The sequence below is a fragment of the Salvelinus fontinalis genome, chromosome 41 (assembly GCF_029448725.1).
Source record: "Salvelinus fontinalis isolate EN_2023a chromosome 41, ASM2944872v1, whole genome shotgun sequence".
Classification (NCBI taxonomy): domain Eukaryota; kingdom Metazoa; phylum Chordata; class Actinopteri; order Salmoniformes; family Salmonidae; genus Salvelinus; species Salvelinus fontinalis.
The window spans coordinates 22,971,529-22,994,803 of NC_074705.1; the positions used below are offsets into that span (position 1 = coordinate 22,971,529).

At 45.6% G+C, this 23,275-nt stretch overlaps 1 protein-coding gene across 1 annotated transcript in view; it reads right to left on the minus strand.

Moving 5' to 3' along the window:
• The window catches only part of LOC129840748 (prostaglandin F2 receptor negative regulator-like), a 66,189-nt gene extending 43,373 nt beyond the window's left edge, over positions 1–22,816 (minus strand). The window contains exons 1-6 of the mRNA XM_055908900.1: positions 22,421–22,816; positions 17,220–17,588; positions 12,057–12,467; positions 10,515–10,871; positions 4,129–4,448; positions 3,914–4,034 (exon numbers count right to left, since the gene is read on the minus strand). Of these exons, the coding sequence (XP_055764875.1) occupies positions 3,914–4,034; positions 4,129–4,448; positions 10,515–10,871; positions 12,057–12,467; positions 17,220–17,588; positions 22,421–22,460 (1,618 nt within the window). The 5' untranslated portion in view covers positions 22,461–22,816. The remainder of the gene's footprint in view (positions 1–3,913; positions 4,035–4,128; positions 4,449–10,514; positions 10,872–12,056; positions 12,468–17,219; positions 17,589–22,420) is intronic.
• Between the last annotated feature and the right edge of the window lie 459 nt (positions 22,817–23,275).

The following is a 23,275-nucleotide window of genomic DNA, read 5'->3' on the forward strand; positions in this document are numbered from 1 at the left end:
CCCACCTGTCTATCGCCTCCTTTGAATTCCATGCTGTCACAGTTACCAGCCCTTTCAAGCTTAACATCCTTATCATTTATCGCCCTCCAGGTTCCCTCGGAGAGTTCATCAATGAGCTTGATGCCTTGATAAGCTCCTTTCCTGAGGACGGCTCACCTCTCACAGTTCTGGGTGACTAACCTCCCCACATCTACCTTTGACTCATTCCTCTCTGCCTCCTTCTTTCCACTCCTCTCCTCTTTTGACCTCACCCTCTCACCTTCCCCCCCTACTCACAAGGCAGGCAATACGCTTGACCTCATCTTTACTAGATGCTGTTCTTCCACTAATCTCATTGCAACTCCCCTCCAAGTCTCCGACCACTACCTTGTATCCTTTTCCCTCTCGCTCTCATCCAACACTTCCCACACTGCCCCTACTCGGATGGTATCGCGCCGTCCCAACCTTCGCTCTCTCTCCCCCGCTACTCTCTCCTCTTCCATCCTATCATCTCTTCCCTCTGCTCAAACCTTCTCCAACCTATCTCCTGATTCTGCCTCCTCAACCCTCCTCTCCTCCCTTTCTGCATCCTTTGACTCTCTATGTCCCCTATCCTCCAGGCCGGCTCGGTCCTCCCCTCCCGCCCCGTGGCTCGACGACTCATTGCGAGCTCACAGAACAGGGCTCCGGGCAGCCGAGCGGAATAGGAGGAAAACTCGCCTCCCTGCGGACCTGGCATCCTTTCACTCCCTCCTCTCTACATTTTCCTCTTCGGTCTCTGCTGCTAAAGCCACTTTCTACCACTCTAAATTCCAAGCATCTGCCTCTAACCCTAGGAAGCTCTTTGCCACCTTCTCCTCCCTCCTGAATCCTCCTCCCCCTCCTCCTCCCTCTCTGCAGATGACTTCGTCAACCATTTTGAAAAGAAGGTCGACGACATCCGATCCTCGTTTGCTAAGTCAAACGACACCGCTGGTTCTGCTCACACTGCCCTACCCTGTGCTCTGACCTCTTTCTCCCCTCTCTCTCCAGATGAAATCTCGCGACTTGTGACGGCCGGCCGCCCAACAACCTGCCCGCTTGACCCTATCCCCTCCTCTCTTCTCCAGACCATTTCCGGAGACCTTCTCCCTTACCTCACCTCGCTCATCAACTCATCCTTGACCGCTGGCTACGTCCCGTCCGTCTTCAAGAGAGCGAGAGTTGCACCCCTTCTGAAAAAACCTACACTCGATCCCTCCGATGTCAACAACTACAGACCAGTATCCCTTCTTTCTTTTCTCTCCAAAACTCTTGAACGTGCTGTCCTTGGCCAGCTCTCCTGCTATCTCTCTCAGAATGACCTTCTTGATCCAAATCAGTCAGGTTTCAAGACTAGTCATTCAACTGAGACTGCTCTTCTCTGTATCACGGAGGCGCTCCGCACTGCTAAAGCTAACTCTCTCTCCTCTGCTCTCATCCTTCTAGACCTATCGGCTGCCTTCGATACTGTGAACCATCAGATCCTCCTCTCCACCCTCTCCGAGTTGGGCATCTCCGGCGCGGCCCACGCTTGGATTGCGTCCTACCTGACAGGTCGCTCCTACCAGGTGGCGTGGCGAGAATCTGTCTCCTCACCACGTGCTCTCACCACTGGTGTCCCCCAGGGCTCTGTTCTAGGCCCTCTCCTATTCTCGCTATACACCAAGTCACTTGGCTCTGTCATAACCTCACATGGTCTCTCCTATCATTGCTATGCAGACGACACACAATTAATCTTCTCCTTTCCCCCTTCTGATGACCAGGTGGCGAATCGCATCTCTGCATGTCTGGCAGACATATCAGTGTGGATGACGGATCACCACCTCAAGCTGAACCTCGGCAAGACGGAGCTGCTCTTCCTCCCGGGGAAGGACTGCCCGTTCCATGATCTCGCCATCACGGTTGACAACTCCATTGTGTCCTCCTCCCAGAGCGCTAAGAACCTTGGCGTGATCCTGGACAACACCCTGTCGTTCTCAACTAACATCAAGGCGGTGGCCCGTTCCTGTAGGTTCATGCTCTACAACATCCGCAGAGTACGACCCTGCCTCACACAGGAAGCGGCGCAGGTCCTAATCCAGGCACTTGTCATCTCCCGTCTGGATTACTGCAACTCGCTGTTTGCTGGCCTCCCTGCCTGTGCCATTAAACCCCTACAACTCATCCAGAACGCCGCAGCCCGTCTGGTGTTCAACCTTCCCAAGTTCTCTCACGTCACCCCGCTCCTCCGCTCTCTCCACTGGCTTCCAGTTGAAGCTCGCATCCGCTACAAGACCATGGTGCTTGCCTACGGAGCTGTGAGGGGAACGGCACCTCAGTACCTTCAGGCTCTGATCAGGCCCTACACCCAAACAAGGGCACTGCGTTCATCCACCTCTGGCCTGCTCGCCTCCCTACCACTGAGGAAGTACAGTTCCCGTTCAGCCCAGTCAAAACTGTTTGCTGCTCTGGCACCCCAATGGTGGAACAAACTCCCTCACGACGCCAGGACAGCGGAGTCAATCACCACCTTCCGGAGAGACCTGAAACCCCACCTCTTTAAGGAATACCTAGGATAGGATAAAGCAATCCTTCTGACCCCCCCCCCCCTTAAAAGAATTAGATGCACTATTGTAAAGTGGCTGTTCCACTGGATGTCATAAGGTGAATGCACCAATTTGTAAGTCGCTCTGGATAAGAGCGTCTGCTAAATGACTTAAATGTAAATGTAAGATGGGGAGAAGTCTGTCCATAATAAAGCGTTGCTCTGCCTTAACAACACTATCACCAAGGCAGGTCCTACAGGCCCTGGTTTTGTCGCACCTGGACTACTGTTCAGTAGTGTGGTCAGGTGCCACAAAAAGGGACTTCTGCAATTGGCTCAGAACAGGGCAGCACAGCTGGCCTTTGAATGTACACAGATAGCTAACATTAATAATTAATAATATGTCTGTTTAAACTTATAGCACACAGCTCAGACATCCATGCATACCCCACAAGACATGCCACCAGAGGTCTCTTCACAGTCCAAGTCCAGAACAGACAATGGGAGGCGCACAGTACTACAGAGCCATGACTACATGGAACTCTATTCCACATCAAGTAGACCACCCTCCCTATTGTATATAGTTCTGTCCTTGAGCTATTCTTGTCCTGTTTAAATGTCATGTTTCATGTTCTGTGTGGACCCCAGGAAGAGTACCTGCTGCTTTTGCAACAGCTAATGTGATCCTCATAAAATACCAAACCCATGCAAGCAGTAAAATTAGATTTAAAATACAGACAAATTCACCTTATGGAACAGGGGGGACTGTGAAGCAACACAAACATAGGCACAGACACATGCATACACACGCACTATACACACACATACACATGGATTTTGTAATGTAGATGTGGTAGTGGTGGATTAGAGGCCTGGGGGCACACCGTGTGTTGTGAAATCTGTGAATATATTGTAATGTTTTTAAATTTGTTAACTGCCTTTATTTTGACAGACCCCAGGAAGAGTAGCTGCTGCCTTGGCAGGAACTAATGGGGAACGCCAAACTGACTGACACCATCTCTGGTATGTTAGAGACTGATGCATCCGTCTGTGTGTGTGTGTGTCCTAGGCTTGTGGTGTGCCATGGTACAGGCTTTCCTGTTGTCAGACATACATTGGCGCCTCTACATGCTCTGCCATGTTTGTTGAGCAGCCAACATGAAACAAGCCAAGGTTAGGTGGTAATGTTCTGCATCCTCTAGCTTGGACTGCCATACAGAACACACGTCCCTTCTTACCTCAAACACATCACATAGAAAACATGAGAAAACAAATGAGCATAGCAGAATGACAAATGTATTAAATAGCAACATTGCTATATTCAGGTGGTTTCATCAAAAGAGAAATAAAAAAGGATGGAGGAAAAAGAAGAGCGTCATCACTACTTACGTTTGGGTTCCCATTGGACGGTCAGAGGGGGGGTGAGGAACTCTGCTGCCTCCTCCATTCCACCCTGCCTAGATGGAGTCCACGCTGTCACACTGCACGCATACGCCCCCATGTCCACCTCCTGACGGTACACACACACCTTGTTAGCGGCTCTTGCTTTAATACAAACTTGTGTGTCTAACAAATGATTGTGCTTGAGGTACACACACACCTACCTGTGTGCGTAAGAAGCGGAGCTTGAATGTATCCGGCTCTACTCGGGTCAGAAGGATGGCACCAGACTCCAACCTATCACGGTACAGCGTCCCAGACTTCAGGTTGCCGTGGGCATCCAGGGAACCAATAGGGAGGGTGGTCTGTGCGGTTGTCAGGCGGTCGCCTGGTGGACCAGGAAGTGGTGTGTACTCCCAGGCCACGCCCAGTCGGCCCCCTGCAAGGAAGTGGGTGATGTTGGTCACATGACACGCCAGCTCTGTGGGGTCACCTGTGACCTGCGGGGTCGACGAGGGGGTAAGGGTCACTGCGAAATTAGGCTCTGGAGGGAGGGATAGAAAGATGGGGGGGGGGGGGGGGGGGGGAAAGAGAGAAACATTAATAAACACACTCTAAATGTCAGTAAAGGGACATGGTGAAATAACATCCACCTTAGGGCATTCAGGGTAGTGTAACTTGTTGACTCCTGCTGCATACAGAACCAGATCAGAATAATCTGGAAGCCACTTCACATCCACTAAAGTAGTGGTGATCAGAGCTCTTTCCTGTCTGTAGCCATGAATCCAATGGTTGGTGTGTGTGCGCGTTAGGGATGTGCACGATTATTTGAATATCCGAACAGGCGTTAGTATTCAAATAATTGTGAGTACTCATTTTTTGTGAGAAAAAAAGTGTTTTAAAGTATTTTTCCATGGTAAAATATCCATGTGACATTGTTATACCATGACCTTTCAAATTATGAATTTAATAAAAACAAACTTTAATGTAATTCATGACATGCTCCCCATAAAAGACTGGTAGCCAACCGGTAGCCTTCAAGTGTGTAGCTTGTTGTTTATGTTGGCCAATCAAAGCGGCAAGAAGGCTCAATGTGTAGCCAGTGGAATGAGAGTTCACTAATGCAGTGCAAGATAAAACAGCCTACCTGTTGGTTATTTTTGTTCTATCTGAACAGGGTTGGGGAGAAAGCACAGCATTTGGCCTCAATTAGCCTAGCTAGCTATAGCTGGCTAGCTAGCTTCTAGGCTCCTGCAATCAAGAAAGATATTGATATATGGGATGATAAATTGCTTCTACAAGTTAGCTTGTCTTGGCTGTAGTCGCGTTGGCTTGGGTACTCGTCTCGCTAGCTCCCATCTCACTGGCCCCTCAGCAGAGCAACAGAGCACCAGCCTCTCCTTACCACAGCAGTGCTCAGGTTAAAAACTTAAGCAATAAATAAATAACATACTTTTTGTATTATGGATATCTGACAAATTCATGATACTATTCGAATAGTGAAATTATTTCTAAACCCCATTCCTAGTGTGTGTGTGTGCGTGCGCGCCAATGGGGTAGTCAGGCTTCTCAAACACTCACACACAGTGTATCAGTGTGAAATGACCGAGGCTTACACACAGTGTATCAATGTTAAGTGTCAGTGTGTGTGGGGTCTCAGTAGGTGATGGGGCTGGTATCTCAGTCAGACCTCTAGTCTACAGATTGTCCCTTTATGCTCCAATGAACAGGGAACACACATATTCCTTGCTCTCGATTAGTGTGTGTGTGTGTGTGTGTGTGTTTGTGTGGTCGTGGGTTTTCGGCATTGTGTCATTTGGACGTCACAGGGGCTGAATCATGCACTGTCACCATCTGCTACACTGCTGTGAGGATCATCACAAGCTCATCTGCGAAAATCCTCCTTCCATTGTGAGGAGAGAATCCCCGCCAATTACCCATGTGCCCATTCCTCCGCTCTCATCCCCCTTTCTCACACACACCGTAGCTCCATTAATAGACCAAAGGAAGACACACTGCAGAACGACTCAAACATATTTCATGCTAATGGTCTACAAATGGAACGAAACATGCATTATAAACAAACTCACGTGCCCACACAAGTACACAGGTGCACACCCACCCACCCCTACTTACCCAAGACCGGATAAACTGAGGCATTATGCACAGGACAAGAGCTGTTCCAGGGCCATTTGTTAAGGGAATAGAAAGCTGATATCTACTCCACCCAGTAGAGAGCTGATACCAGGCAGTGAAGAACACTACTCAGCTCTGATAAAGAAGGTAATGGCCCTCAAAAAAAAAAAAAAAAAAAAAGACTAATGCACATTTTGAATCCGAACAACACAACTAGGTTTCCATTAGCCTTGCTGTGGTTCCCAACTGGTTGTTATGGACCATAGAGATGTAGAATACATTAAATGTTCTTCATACATATATGCATGTAATTATATGGATCTACTGCTGGGTTGTGATTGTGGCTAAAGACTGGGGTGCTATGCACTCCAGCTAGAACCACAGTTCTGTTTACTTGAAAGGTTGTATTGAAACATGGTTTGGGTATAGCCTAGCACAGCATAGGGGTTGACAACCACTGATCTACAAACTAACCACATTCAGGATTATGTGCTTGCTTGCCTTAAGTGTGTGACCTATAAAAAACTACAGGCACACACCTTCGCTAAACACAGACACTTCGGAGGACATTTCAGTTGATTAAAAGCTCTGATAAAACCAGTTTGTGTTTCAATTGATTTGGATCAGACCTGTCTTAGGGTTGTGTCAGCAGGGGCAAGCTGACGCAGTGTTAACTGCCAGATATCTCTGGGGGGGATGTGTGTGTGTGTGTGTGCGTGCGTGTGTGTGTGTGAGTGACTCACTGTTAATACAGGTCTGGAGTTTCAATGGTAAACACAGCCTGGCCTGTGTTAGAAATAGGTCATCCAATCTTACATCAGAAAGAAGTTCAGGTAAGGACATAGTGTTGTACTTTGACCTCGTACAGTAAGGGAACAATATACTTCAGCCACCATGTTTCCCTGGGAGCTAAGAGTGCGACACAGTGCGTGACGTTTGAGTGTGGAGTTCTGCTCCGTTTAAGTGTTTTGGTGTGTTACCATAGAGATAACATCCACTTATACAGACTAGAACTAGCTGACCAACTCAACTCCAGAGACGAACTGTAGTACGTTAGTAAACGTCTGTTCATACTGACTACCACACAAACCAGACGTAGCTTAGGAAATTCTGTATATTTCATGAAAATAGTTAAACATTGGTGCTGATAAATAATAAACACACTCAAGCGTATGTGTCTACAAAAAAACACACACACCTAATATAGTTAGTGTGTCTCACACACATGCTGTGCAACAAACTAAAACGCTAAAGGGAGATTTAATTATTAGGACCGAGCAAGCAGGTGTTCTATCTGGAGTGAAGACAGAGAGAGACAGATGGATGTGCGAGGCGAGAGAAAAGGAGAGAGAGAAAGAAAAGGGGACTAAGCATGTTCCAAGGAATGTTCTCAGAGGACCCTCTCCACTGCCAAGAAGCTCCGGCCTTCATCAGAGGGTCTCTGGTTTCACTGGGGTGTTTGAGCATGTGGTGTGTGTCTGTGTTGAACCAGATATGACCCAGAGTGCATTCCTCCACTCAGTCTCCACCCTGTCAACACCCTCCATCATCACTTTTCCTCCATTCCCTCATCAGAAAGCAGCCACTGAGCATCCTGAAGCCTGACTCAGACATTGAAGGGTAATATGGAGAGAGAACCAGTGGTGGTCGGTGCCGTTTATGAGGGAGAATGATCATTTATTTTATGATCATAGCGCCTTATTTTCTGTTATTTTCTGTTATTGGATTCACCCAGCTCAATGTAACATCAATAGGTTTAGGCTACTACATGATACGCAAATCTTCCCTATACCAATCATGAGGTTGCTACAACCTAGCCTATGACTGAAAGTTATCAACATAGTTGATAACAGGTAGAGGTCACAGGTCGAGGTCATTTTTTGTAATCAGGGTGAGAGACCGTGACGCATTCAATACCACCTTCCACACGCTTGCCTGCATCTAGCTGATCTAGGGTGTAAATCATTAGTACACTATGGTGCTACCCTACCGAGTGCTGCTGAGGCTACTGTAGACCTTTAATGCAAAATTATGTTTAAATCAATGATTTGGTGAATATATTTGCCATTGTTTTATCTAAAAAGCTTAACATTCATGTTTAACGGTTTATTTTTATGAAATTCACAGAGGATGGTCCTCCCCCTCTGTGGAGCCTCCACTGGAGAGAACCCATTGAACTCTATGGTGACTGTATGATTGTATGGGAGAGGTGACACAGCACTAACACCACAGGGGGGGGGGGGGGGGGTGTAGGATGGAAGAATAACAGAAACTTAAAGTATTGTACTATGTCAATTTTTGGGCCACCAAACCAAATTCACATAGAAATGAGAGTTATAGATCTCTCATCCTCATTGAAAGTTTTGGCATCTTTTAATTTCAATTTTGTGCACTACATACAGTGCATTCAGAAAGTATTCAGACCCCTTGACTTTTTCCACATTTTGTCAGATTACAGCCTTACTCTAAAAATGTATTAAATAGTCCCCCCCTCAATCTACACACAATGACAAAGCATTATGGGGTTTTTTGCTATTTAGCGCGAGAGTGAATGTCTGTGGATTTGGGCGCGAGAGTGTATGTCTGTGTGTGTCTTCCAGACGTAGGCAGAGTTCCTCTTCCATTGATGTCTGACCTTCCCTACGACCCTCTCCCACTAGGCTTAACCCAGGGCACTTCTCTCAACATGCACAATGGCAGACAGAAAACAGACATCTAGTAACCACCAACACATACATATCGCTGGTGAGTCTGTGTTGGTGTAGGGCTCTATGGTACTAGAGGGAACTCCTACACTCTGGCCTCTGGCTACACATTCCTTTCCTCCATGACCATTTTCACTGCACAGCATTTGGTGTGTGTGTGTGTGTCAGAGGAGCGTCATGTTTGGGACTCTAGAGAACCAGCACCAGGCAGACCTAGTTCCAGAGCAGATTTAACCCCACAGCTACTGCAGCTACTGTGTGGAGCATTCAAGATCTGAATTCTAAGAGTTTCATACACTAGGAGCAGTGGGGTTGCTTATTATCATGCTAATGCTAACCCAATGGACTTTATGGCACTTCCTCACACAGAAATACAACAAGTAGCCTAAAGCAGCGATTCTCAACTGCTGGATCGCAACGCAAATTTGGGTCACAGGAGGTTTCTTCAGAGTGTTTTTAATATAAAACGCTATTTTGGAAGTCTCAAACCAGTTCGTTTTTTACTGTTAGTTTTTACACTGAAAATTAGAACCTCACACTATGAAAGCTCAAACTAAGTTTATTCGTCCCAGAGGGTCAATACAGCTGCATTAGACAAAGACATTTCACACAAGCACTGATATTTAACCTTTTCTCCTATGTTGAGTCTCCCCCTACACATCTGAACAAACATTGTATCTTTCTTGCTAGGCAGGAAACTAAGTGATATGGGCAATAAACTTTTCTTTCTCCCTTAATGTGACCTGGACTCCTTTCATCACTAATCCATGGCTCTCTCCCCTTATCAATGCCTGCCACATGATCATTTTCCCTACAATCAGTACGTTCCAAGCTTAACCACCAACTTCTGGTGTAGCCCCTCAGCTATGGCACCCCTCAGGTCCCTATTACAACTAATGATTAATAACATTTAAAGTTCAGAAATGTAAACCTATCATTAACATTCTTCATCAAGAATATGGGCAGGATTTAATTATTGACAATGAAAGATGTTGGAATGTTGTTCCCTTGTCATATAATTGCTACATTTACTATCTATATAACATTTTTTTTAAAATCCAGATAGTATTTTGTCTATTCTTTTCGCGATGAGAATATTGGGTCGGGACTGAGACAGCCTGGTTCAATGTGTCCCGAGGAAAAACCAGTTGAGAACCACTGGCCTAAAATGTCATAAATCTATACCAAACTGGGAGGGACAACATGAACTTATCCATTGCAAAATGTTTTGCTACGGTGGTCACTAATGAATCCCTACACGACCACCCACACACTCTGAAGATGGCATGAGTGACACCACGGCACCTTGAACTTGTCAGGTCATATACAGTTACACTCTACACCACCGCTTAGGTCCCAGAGCGACCATGCTGTCATTGTAAATAAGAATTTGTACTTAACTGACTTGCCTGGTTAAATAGAGGGAGGGAGCGAGTGAAACAGGGTGTAAAACCAGAGAAAGGAGTTAGCTAAGCCTTAACAGGCATGAATAATCAATATTTTTCACTGTGGGGGCAGGTATGTCAGAAAAAAGGCTTAACTAATGGATAGGCTCACTCTGCGGGTGCCTGTGTGTGATGCGTGTGTGTTCGTTCCTGTGTAGTACAAGGCATCACTGATGTACTGCCATGGTGAAGCGTGTGTGTTCAAAGTAAGCCTAGTGAGAGGCCAATGCTATTAATAGCATGTTAGATATGGTAATCTCGGTTGGACTGCATTTCAAGACCTGAAAAACATACAGTAGATATTTTAACAGCACTTTCACTCACTGATCTGTGTGACTAGAACTTGAACTGGGTTGGAGGTCTTCTCTGCAGCCTGGTACCATCTTCCGCCTCCGACCCAGGCCCGGACCCTACAGGAGTACATCCCCTTGTCAGACCCCCTTACCCCCCACACCACCAGCCTAAACTCCCCTGGCCCCGTACGCTCCAGCCCCACCGAGGGGGACCCGTTTGAGACCACCCCGTCACGGCCCAGGCTGACCGCTGTGCGTCCGTCCACAAGCCAGGTGACCTCCAGGGCCAGGGATGCCAAGTTGCCGGCGGAGACCAGGCAGGTGAGGGTCAGGGTGTCGTCCATGTTGAGCGTGGTGTTGGACTTGGCCATGACAGACAGGGAACGAGCTGGAAGGCGGAGGGAGAAGACAAAATGGCTGCCGTTAGAACCAATAAACAAAGAAACAACCCCCAGGTCCTAACTGCTAGACACCTGTAGAACTGGACCGGTTGGATAAGTAGCAGCAATATGGTGAAAATATAGAACACTCTAGCACAGTTGGATATGGAGATACAAGTACTCTACACATGGAGAAGACGGAGTAGAAGGGATTCAAAATGTAAAACTTGATTAAAACCATCCAGATCAAAAGAACCAACAGTGAGAAGTTGAAAGACCCACATATAGAAGATCAAGGATAACCATTTATTAAAAAGCCAATTTCAAAAGCTCTAGAACCCACAAAATGATTTAGGCTAAATGTTAACAGAGTTTCAAAGCTATGGAAAGAAAAGTCAAGGAAAAACACATTAAAACATGACACGACTCATGACTCCAGAGACTGAACTGAAGCTCAACCCTTTTGAGGGGGTTTATATTTCTCAAATTAAATCCTGGATACTGCTACTATAGGAGACTGGGATATCTGGTAGGTGAGATGACTTCACTATAGCTCACTATGTATGTTTAGACAAGAGAGCCCAGCAAAGGCCCCTGTTAGACTTCTCCAACCTCTTTACTTTAGCATCTCAGTAGACAGTCAATAGTGGCTGCTTTGCTACACTAGTCTGTACTTAGATACAGCATGTAAAGGAAGGCCCAGTCCCTCCACGTTGTCTTCCTGCCGAGCTAGTCCTTCTGTCTCTCACCCCATTTTAAAAATCACTCACCATGCAGGAGAGGGTTCGGGGGATATGGTGTCCCAGGCAACCACTGTGTGTGTGTGTGTGTGTCGGGGGTTCCTCACACACACCCAGGGATAAAGGCCTGACAGGGGGAGGGGCTGAGATAGATCTCTGGGTCAAGAGCCTCTCCAACACAAAGAAATGCTGCTAGGCTGAAATAAAGTAGGGGCCATAGAAACCACTCTACCATCCCCCAGATCCCTCTCTCTCAGCTGGTCCTAACCCTTCGATATTTTTACGTCTGTAAGGTGGAAGCCACATTGTGGAAGCTCCATCGCACCGCTTATACCAATCCAGACTGTACAGATCTGCAAATATCTCGGGGTTAGGGTCAAAGGGGAGTGATTTAGGATCGGCTGAATGTTTCACACGCCTAAGTACATACAAAACACACCCCATCCCCTTTACCTGTAGGTGTGACTGCCACAGCTCCCATCTCCACAGTCTTCTCCACGATGTTCTTCCACTGACCCCCTTCCTCGTGAATCCATTCCCTCCCCGTGCACACGTACATCCCTGCATCAGCTTGCGTCACCCCGGCAACAACCAATCCAAACGCCCCATCTCTGCGAATAGCCAATCGGAGCCCTCCGTCAGCGTAGCGCTGGGCGGAGCCACTTCCTGTGACCACATCCCCATCTGGGCCAACGGTCAGGATGTCCACCAATGGGATACCTGGTCTCCGTAGCGACCAGGTGACGGACAGGTAGGTGGGATCAGTGAAGTGGCGGGTGACGTTGCAGGAGAGGGTGATGTCGCCACCCTCGGGGACCACGGGCTCTGGGACCTCTGGGGCCACCTTTAGGGTGTTAGCAATGACTGTAGGGAAAGGACAGACAGTTATACACACACGGCTAGCGTCGTTAATTTGCTGCTTCACTACAGCGACGTGGTTCTTCACTGCATGTTAAATGTCATAGTGACAGAGAACGCTAACAGATGTTGGCTTAACAGATGTTGCCGTAAGCCAACATCTAAAAATGTCATCATGTTCGTTCTACTTCGTCACCAAGAGTCATTACTGCTTTTATAATCCATGAAAAATCTATTAATACCGATATCAAGCTTACATATCTGCCCCTTTCCTAACCACCCCCCCCAAACACACACAAAAAACAAAATAACACAGTTTAGGCTGTCAGTGAGGGGTGTAATGGGGGGTGCTGGTGTCAACAATATGTGTAAGGAGGGTTTAGATTTGATAATCACATCAGAGGAGAGAAGCTCTGTTTACTCTGACCGTCACAGCTGAATAAACAGAAGAGAAATAAGGGGGGGGGGGGGGGGGGGCGAGAGACAGGCAATGTATGCCTGTCACTCGCAATGTCTGTTCATCTCACTCCCTCTCTTACCCTCTTCCTCACTCCCTCAGCCTCTAAACAAGAATAATACACTGTGCTTTGAAGTGCTCATATTCTGATGAACCTTCTTACTCTAAGCTCAGTAAGCTGCCATTCTACCAAGTCTTTGATATTGACTTAGTGTCCTGGAGCGGCCAAATCACTGTCACACTCATCAGTTAAAAATCTCCCTTTCCCCCCAACTAGCTAAACATATTCCTGTCTATGTGTTCGGGTACGGAGAAAATGAACATCGCACAACAGAAAGCCATTATTAATGTTGAACGTGCTGAAAGCCATTCAGTGGATCATGAATAGTTGTCATAGCAGAAGCAGCATTCAGTCTGTTCAGGGCGGCAGCAAAAAAATAGGTGTGTGTGTGTGTGTACAATGCATTAGGAAGTCATCAGAACACTACTTTTCCACAATGTTACGTTAGAGTCTTATTCTAAAATGGATTTAATCGTTTGTTTCCCTCAATCTACACACAACATCACATAATGACATACCCTAGAAGACTTGAGGCTATGACGCTACAAGCTTGGCACACCTGTATTTGGGGAGTTTGTCCCATGCAGATCCTCTCAAGCTCTGTCAGGTTGGATGGGGAGTGTTGCTGCACAGCCATTTCATGTCTCTCCAGAGATGTTCGATCGGGTTCAATCCGGGCTCTGGCTAGGCCACTCAAGGACATTGAGAGTTGTCCCAACAACCACTCCTGTGTCGTCTTGGCTGTGTGCTTAGGGTCTTTGTCCTGATGGAAGGTGAACCTTTGCCCCCAGTGAGGTCCTGAGCTCTCTAGAAATGGTTTTCAAGGATCTCTGTACTATGCTCCGTTCATCTTCCCCTCGATCCTGACTAGTCTCCCAGTCCCTGCCGATGATAAACATCCTCACAGCATGCTGCTGCCACCACCATGCTTCACTGTAGGGATGGTGCCAGGTGTCCTCCAGACGTGATGCTTGGCATTCATGCCAAAAAGTTTAATCTTGGTTTCATCAGACCAGAGAATCTTGTTTCTCATGATCTGAGTGTCTTTAGGTGCCTTTTGGCAAACTCCATGCAGGCGGTCATGTGGCTTACGTCTGGCTACTACCATAAAGGCCTGATTGGTGGAGTGCTACAGAGAAGGTTCTCCCATCTACACAGAGGAAATCTGGAGCACTGTCAGAGTGAGCATCAGGTTCTTGGTCACCTCCCTGACCAAGGCCCTTCTCCCCGATAGAGCTGGCCGCCTGGCCTAGGAAGAGTCTTGGTGGTTCCAAAAACTTCTTCCAAGTGTTCCTGGGGACCTTCAGTGCTGCAGAAACGTATTGGTACCCTTCCCTAGATCTGTGGCTCGAAACAATCCGGTCTCGGAGCTCTACAGACAATTCCATCGAACTTATGGCTTGGTTTTTGCTCTGACATGCACGGTCAACTGTAGGACCTTAGACATGGCCAATTAAATTAATTTACCACAGGTGGAATCCAATCAAGTTGTAGAAACATCTCAAGGATGATCAATGGAAACAGGATGCACCTGAGCTCAATTTCAAGTCTCATAACGGGTCTGAATACTTATGCAAATAAGGTATTTCCGTTAATAATAAATATAAATATATATATTACAGTTGAAGTCGGAAGTTTACATACACTTAGGTTGGAGTCATTAAAACTTGTTTCTCAACCACTCCACAAATTTCTTGTTAACAAACTATAGTTTTGGCAAGTCGGTTAGGACATCTACTTTGTGCATGACACAAGTAACTTTTCCAACAATTGTTAACAGACAGATTATTTCACTGTATCACAATTCCAGTGAGTCAGAAGTTTACATGCACTAAGTAGACTGTGCCTTTAAACAGCTTGGAAAATTCAAGAAAATTATGCCATGGCTATAGACGCTTCTGATAGGCTAATTGACATAATTTGAGTCAATTGGAGGTGTACCTGTGGATGTATTTCAAGGCCTATCTTCAAACTTAGTGCCTCTTTGCTTGACATCATGGGGGGAAAAAATAATAAAATTAGCCAATACCTCAGAAAAAAAAGTGTAGACCTCTTGGGAGTTCATCCTTGGAGCAATTTCCAAACGCCTGACGGTACCACGTTCATCTGTACAAACAATAATACGCAAGTATAAACACCATGGGACCACGCAGCCGTAATACCACTCAGGAAGGAGATGCGTTCTGGAAGAAGCCACTGCTCCAAAACCGCCATAAAAAAGCCAGACTACGGTTTGCAACTGCACATGGGGACAAAGATCGTACTTCTTGGAGAAATGTCCTCTGGTCTGATGAAACAAAAATAGAACTGTTTGGCCATTATGACCATCATTATTTTTGGAGCTAAAAGGGGGAGGCTTGCAAGCCGAAGAACACCATGCCAACCATGAAGCACAGGGGTGGCAGCATCATGTTGTGGGGGTACTTTGCAGTAGGAGGGACTGGTGCACTTCAAAATAGATGGCATCATGAGGGAGGCAAATTGTGGATATTTCGAAGCAACATCAAGACGTCAGGAAGTTAAAGCTAGGTTGCAAATGGGTCTTCCAAATGGACAATGACCCCAAGCATACTTCCAAAGTTGTGGCAAAATGGCTTAAGGACAACAAAGTCAAGGTATTGGAGTGGCCATCACAAATCCCTGATCTCAATCCCATAGAAAATGTGTGGGCAGAACTGAAAAAGCATGTGCAAGCAAGGAGGCCTACAAACCTGACTCAGTTACACCAGCTGTGTCAGGAGGAATGGGCCAAAACTCACAACTTATTGTGGGAAGCTTGTGGAAGGCTACCCGAAACGTTTGACCCAAGTTAAACAATTTAAAGGCAATACTACCAAATACGAATTGAGTGTATGTAAACTTCTGACCCACTGGGAATGTGATGAAATAAATAAAAGCTGAAATAAATCACACTATTATTCTGACATTCTTAAAATAAAGTGGTGATCCTAACTGACCTAAGACAGAGAATCTTTACTTGTATTAAATGTCAGGAATTGTGAAAAACTGCATTTAAATGTATTTGGCAGAAACAGAAAAACCTGTTTTTGCTTTGTCATTATGGGGTGGTGTGTAAATTGAGGGAACAAAATATTTTATCCATTTTAGAATAAGGCTGTAACGTAACAAAATGTAGAAGGGGTCTGAATACTTTTCGAATGCACCATATACATGTCACGGCCACTTTAGTCGGAAGAAAAATATTAATTAGATAGACAAGTGAGCCAAGCAAACACAAAACTGAAAGTGTTGGTGGAGAATGTTGTTTGCGTTGACACACCCATAGGAGAGGTCAGTAGACTGCCTCACCTACACAGGTGACTCTTCATACCAGAGTAAACTAATTTACACTACATGGTGTTACATCAATGGATCTCACTGTACCGTGTATACAAACCGTCTACTAGTTCAACTACACCATGAAACATTGTTTACAGCACGGCTAAAAGCAGCACTAAAAATCACCTACTAGTTCAAGAGCACTAAGATTTCACAATATAATCTCACCCCTCTACCTGTTCTAGCTCTCCTCATCAGCTCAATTCACCACTAAGCCTCTCTTTTCCTCTCCCTCAGCTCATTCAGACAGACTGTTCAGAACAGGGCCACAGTCAGCTCAACAGAAGTAACAACCCCCATTTGACATGATAAATACACCCATCTGGCATCTGCTCTCCAAGTGTGTGTGTTGGAAGACTGAACATGTGTGAACACGAGTGAAATCACCACTTGATCACCTCTCACTAGTGTTTCCCCAAAGCAGCAGATCTAGGAACCGGTTTTCCCTCCCCAAAGCAGATTAGCATAATTGGCGTAAAAGTTACATAGCTGATCCTGAACCAGTCCATCTAAGGAAAGTGCAGCTGTGTCCATGTAAGTGTACTGTAGTGTATACAGTATATAAGCGCACACGTGTGTGTGTGTGTGTGTGTGTGTGTGTGTGTGTGTGTGTGTGTGTGTGTGTGTGGTCTGACAAACACACCAGCTTAAGAGAGCGAGTCATGTAAGCAAGGGATATGAGCCGTGTTCAATAGATCACACGAACCACAACCACAGCAAGAGGACATGAACACACACACGCGCTGTATAGGTCTTCAAAACCAGCCAACCTCAGTATGTAAACTAGAAGTCATAATGGAGGTCGGACTAATCTAGTTTGAAGTTAAAACAGTTCTCCCACTCTCTCTGATGGTTAAGACACTCAGTCTATAAGTCCCTCTCATACTCGTGTCTGACCCACCTTTGAGCGTCACCCTTGCGTCGTAGTTCCCGCTGAAGACAGAGTCCGTACTGGGTGTACTGCAGAGGTACGTGGCGCTGTCTGAAGACCTCACTTCCCGTATCCTCAGCTCCACCACGCTGTCCCCCAGGCGCACCACGCTCAGGTCACCACTGGCCACCCGGTCGCTTAGCGACACATCCGAGTACTTTGGTTCAAAGGTAGAGATTACATTGATAGGCCCCGCCCCTCCCTGCTGCATGGTCCAATCAAAATCCTGCTCCCTGGGCCCCTCGTAGTCAGTGACATCACAGCGCAGTGAGACAGGTTGGCCCTCCACACGGAGCAGAGGGCCAGGGGACAGAGACACCACCCTGGCATGGGATACACCTAGAGAAAACACACACGTCATTGACAGATACGCATACATAAAATCTGCAGGATCCCCCACACAATGACAGCGTTCCTACCACATCAGACTTTCTTCGCTAACCTCTTGAAAGCCTCTGCTTAACAATACGCATACAGTTGAGAGATACATGGATATATTTAGCACAGGGCAGGCTAAATATACACTTAGATACTACCTTTGGTTTGATTCCTCTGCAATTCCAAACCCACAGTGTGTGGGTGGGTGTGTGTTCTATAAAAAGGCCCACTTATTGACACCTGAACCCTAGCGTCGCTGCACTCAATGGGTGAATCAATAATCTGAAGTGGTTCCTCTCCTTGTCTCCTTTCCTTTATTCCCACTGACATATAGTAACAGGTGAAAGCAAAGCCTATGGTAACATTTTTAGACTGGAGTAGAAGGAAAGGAGTTGATGAAAGGAAGCCACAACAGACCATTTAGACACACCCATACAGAGAGACAGTCTTGCTAGAGAAAGGAACAGCCTAGACCACTTACTTTATGTAGGTGTTCTCTCTCTAGCTAAAGTACAGGCTTGTTTGGATGGGCATAGGGCTTGTCTGAACAGGCTGAGGGGAAGAGCATGCACATGCCATGGCTAGCATGGAGCAACACATGCTGCCTCACCCACACACCACAAACCAAACAACAGTATCAGGAAAAATGATAGAGGTCAGCTCATTTGGCAAGAACAAAGTGACAATGTACCAGCAGCTTTCAAAAGAATGACCCCCCAGCACAGAAATAGTCCCTGTTAAATCCCAACTGGAACAACCAAAGAGCAAAGCCTTCTGGGAACATTTCCATAAGACCCTACTCCTAATGGTAACTTCAAACACCTTGTTGACAAACAGTATCCTTAACCCTTTTTTCTGTCCTAGCATTTTGGGACACTCAAGGAACTGGAGAAATAGACTTTGAGGGAAGGTGGTCCATAAAACATTGCTGGAACAGTCTGGTTCTGGGGATGTCTTCGCTTTGACTTACCCTACGTCATAAGAGAAGGGATATTATACTGGTCGGACACCACTTAGGAGTGTGACTAATATTACCACGCAACTCTTAAGCCACTCTTATCCAAACAAACAGTCGGAGTCGTTGGGCCACAGAGTAAACAGGCAATATGAGACAGCCCAGTTAAGGAGAGGAAAGTGGAGAGACTTAACTGGTCAGGTGGTCTATGAGTAGTAGATCCTGGATTTACCGCATCGGAACGACCAACGGAATCATACAGCATCTGAACAGTCTTCCTGCTGTGCTCATTCTACAAACCCGAGTAACGCAGGCTATCGGAAGCTCGCTCACACACAAATGGAAGAAGAATGGGCAGTAGTACCCCATTCATAGGCGCCAACTACTTTGGGGCCTATTGACGATAGTATTTTCTGACCCGGGGAGTTTTGTTCAGAGCCCCGACGCTTGCTGTAACATTAACACGCATCGCTTGCAGTACCGTTGTGTAAACACAACGCATCTTTCATATTTCATTTTTAAAAAGTTGAAATTACTACACACCTTTTTAGGGTTAGTGTTCCCACATGGCCATATCACTTGTTTACGGAAGACATAAGTGGCCACCTGTGCTAATTAGTAGTCTAGCATCCCCGAACACCTGTTTGTAATCTGAAGAAGTGTAGTTCGTCAACTGGAGACACACAGCTTGTTGATCTGTGCAAAACTGCTGCACGAAGTGCATCTTTTTTTATTTGGAAGATTCTTTCTTGCCAATATGAAAGATAAGGGGTATATGAGCATATGTTGCAAAAATTGTTAAAACACCGCGTTGGAATTGTAGTTCACATGGAGGCAACAATTGGCAAATGTAACTGCTGAAAACCATACACACAGAGAAGGGTTTTGGAGAGCTAGGGCAGTAGTACGTCATCAACCATGTTTGGGGAGGTGTGCATGTATTTATTATTTAGGCCAGGGTTGTCAAACTCATTTTGCCCCGGGGGCCGCATTCGGTCATCAACAAGGTCTGGTGGGCCGCACTGAAAAGTTGTTATAAAAATATTCCTGTATCCATTGTTTTTGGAATTTGATACTCTGACTGTCTAGCTTTCATTTAAGATTCTCTGCGAGCTGGACAGCCAATAAATTAATGTAGGTCCATTATCATTTTTACAGTTTCAATTTGGTTTTAGTAATAAAAGTATATTAATAAGTTTGTATATTAAATAAATTTACTCAAACCACCCGTGTGCAGTATATTTGACACCCCTGGTTTAGGCTATAGGTCTAAACACCATCAGCATGCTTCATATCGACTGGCGCCAAGCCAAACTGTTAGGAAAAATCAAATGAGTGTGCTCATATACTCCCTTAAAAAGACCTTTGCTTGAAAAACGATCTGTCATTAATTGACGTTTTTTGCCATGGAGTTCTTAGTCACGCAATTTTATACTATAGAAAAATATGAACACAACAATTTAAAATGATTTACGGAAATCAGTCAATTTAAATAAATGAATTAGACCTTAGACCTTAATATATGGATTTCACATGACTGGGAATCTGCATCTGTTGTCATGGATCAGAAAACCAGACAGTATCTGGTGCGACCACCATTTACCACATGCAGTGCGACATCTCCTACACATTGACTTGATCAGGCTCTTGATTGTGGCCTGTGGAATGTTGTCCCACTCCTCAAATGGCTGTGCAAAGTTGCTGGATATTGGTGGGACCTGGAGCACGCTATCGTGCACGTCGATCCAGAGCATCCCAAACATGCTCAATGGGTGACATGTCTGGTGAGTATGCAGGCCATGGAAGAACTTGGACATTTTCAGCTTCCAAGAATAGTGTACAGATCCTTGCGGCATGAGGCTGTGCATTATAATGTTGAAACATGAGGTGATGGCAGCGGATGAATGGCACAACAATGGGCCTCAGGATCTCGTCACGGTATCTCTGGGCATTCAAATTGGCATCGATAAAATGCAATTGTGTTCGTTGTCCGTAGCTTATGCCTGCCCATATCATAACCCCACCACCACGAGGCACTCTTCACAACATTGACATCAGCAAACCAATCACCCACACAATGGCATACGCGTGGTCTGCGGTGAGGCCGGATGGAGGACAATGGAGGGGCTTAATGGCAATGCATGGACAATCTGCCATCTGCATTGGCTGTGCAGTATTTACAGTGATATGGTTGTGCAGAAGTCCGGCCATTCATACCTCTTGCAGTTCGCCGAACAGCGCAGAGTGGCGCACGGCAAGCAAGTACGAGCTCAATTTGGCCTCTGTGTGCCTACGTAATTGCGTCACAGTAGAAATAGGCTCTTATGGTGGAGAAATTAACATTCAGTTCTCTGGCAACAGCTCTGGTGGACATTCCTGCAGTCAGCATGCCAATTACACGCACCCTCAAAACTTGTGGCCCTGTGTTGTGTGACAAAATGGCATTTTATTGTTCCCAGCACAAGGTGCACCTGTGTAATGACCATGGCATTTAATCAGCTTCTTGATATACCACACCGGTCAGATGGATGGATTATCTTGGCAAAGGAGAAATGCTCTCTAACAGGGATATAAACAAATTTGTGCACCAAATTTGAGAGAAATAAGCTTTTTGTGCTTATGACACATTTCTGATCATGAATCATGGGTCCAACACTTTACATGGACACTGAACAAAAGTGTAAATGCGACATCTAACTACGCTGTTTGGTGCAGTATTTCAGTTAAAATAAAGTGTATGAATACACTTTGAATGACAGACTTTCCTGCAGAATCCATACTGTTGACCAGTCACCGACGAAATGGCGTAGACTCTGGCTTGCCTCAAGAAAATAACATGTGCCCAAACAACCGAAAAATCCGAAAACGAAAAAAAATAATATATAATGTATATATCGTTATAATATATGCACGAACTCTTCTGAACGGTTTCGTCTGGGAACCATGCGGGCGACTTTAAAGCCGTTGGGAAGGGCGGACGGGCACACACCCCTGCTCCAGGAAGGCGGGAGACATGTTAACTGGAGACATTTGATAATCTCAAAGTAATTTAAACTCAGCCGCTCACACAAACACAATGGCACAGGGAAGCCTTATGCGACGCAGAATTTAAATTGCCAGACACACACACTCCCCATCCTACACAATCTGACACCGTTGTGAAATAAAATGGGTCCGAACAAATAAACGAAAATGATATTCCTGCCTTGATCACTGAGATATGCTAACCAATGACTAATATTAGAGAAGTCCATCAGTGGTGGACAGTACCCCATTCCAAATTCAACTACATTAGTTAAATTGTCAACTGATCTATGCAAATTGGACGGCTACCCATCGCGTGTTATGGTGCCTTCGTGTACTTGGACCATTGTCAAGGGTTGTCATCTTAACTTTTAATTTAATGACATCAATTATCTCGCTCGTTCTCCTTTGATTGAACAATTAAAAGTTTCGACTGGGATTTAAGGCTCTCGAGCTGAAATGGAAAATTGCCACACACCCTCACCTGTATTGCCACACACCCTCACCTGTGACCAACCACGGTAGCCTACATGTAACTAGGAAGTTGGGCGTGGGAAAATCTATTCACATATAAAAAAAAATAAAAAATCGTTTTGGAAAAACTGTCATTAATTTAGGAGAAATAGCATGATCAGTAAAAATCCGTTGATAGCGTTCCCTTTAAATTAATTTGACTAATTGCTTTGTCAATGGAGATTATCAGGTTAAGTGAAAATGTGTGAATGTCAATCTAATATTTTCCACTAAACAACAGCACACGCGTTATGACGACATTATCTGACCGTTTGACAACCCTTTTTCAAATATAACTTACCCATCGATAAAAACAAGAGTAGAAGAGAGAGATTTTCCATCCTGCAAATTCGCGTCTTTTTAACTCCCAGTTCGTCCCTTTGTCATTCAAATCCGCCACCGGGTGAAACGAGTCCTCTCGGACCTTCAGTTCAAAAACCCAACCACCGGCGACCTCTCAGAAATCCCCAAAACGCTGTCCACGAGAACCGACACTGGCGAGTAGACGTTCGGATATCCGTTAAATGGTCGTGCGTACAGTGAAAGTCCACTGGTTTGGTTTTGGGGAGGGAACAACGTTGCCGTGTCCGGAAGTCAGTTTTTGGAGGAGGGGAGTAGCGGAGGGATTTTCACAGGTAGCTCTGTCTCATCTCATGTGGTCTCACTAGTGGCTATTTAGAGCTTAATAATAGGCCTACAGAATATAATCATCATCGATACAGTATGTGTAACGTTACACGGAACCCAAACCGGCTGCGCGCGTGCGCTATCATGCATAAATGTATTTTGTCCCTACACCAAACGCGATCACGACACGCAGGTTAAAATATCAAAACAAACTCAACCAATGCCATTAATTTGGGGACAGGTCGAAAAGCATTAAACATGTATGGTAATTTAGCTAGTTCGCTTGCACTTGCTAGCTAATTTGTCCTATTTAGCTAGCTTGCTGTTGCTAGCTAATTTGTCCAGGGATATAAACATTGAGTTTTTATTTTACAGACAATTAATACACACATAAAACGGTCAACCGAATCGTTTCTAGTCATCTCTCCTCCTTCCAGGCTTTTCAATCTTTGAATTTATATGGTGATTGGCATCTAAACTTTCATAGTATTACCATGACAACCGGCAAAACATTTCATCTTTCAATCAC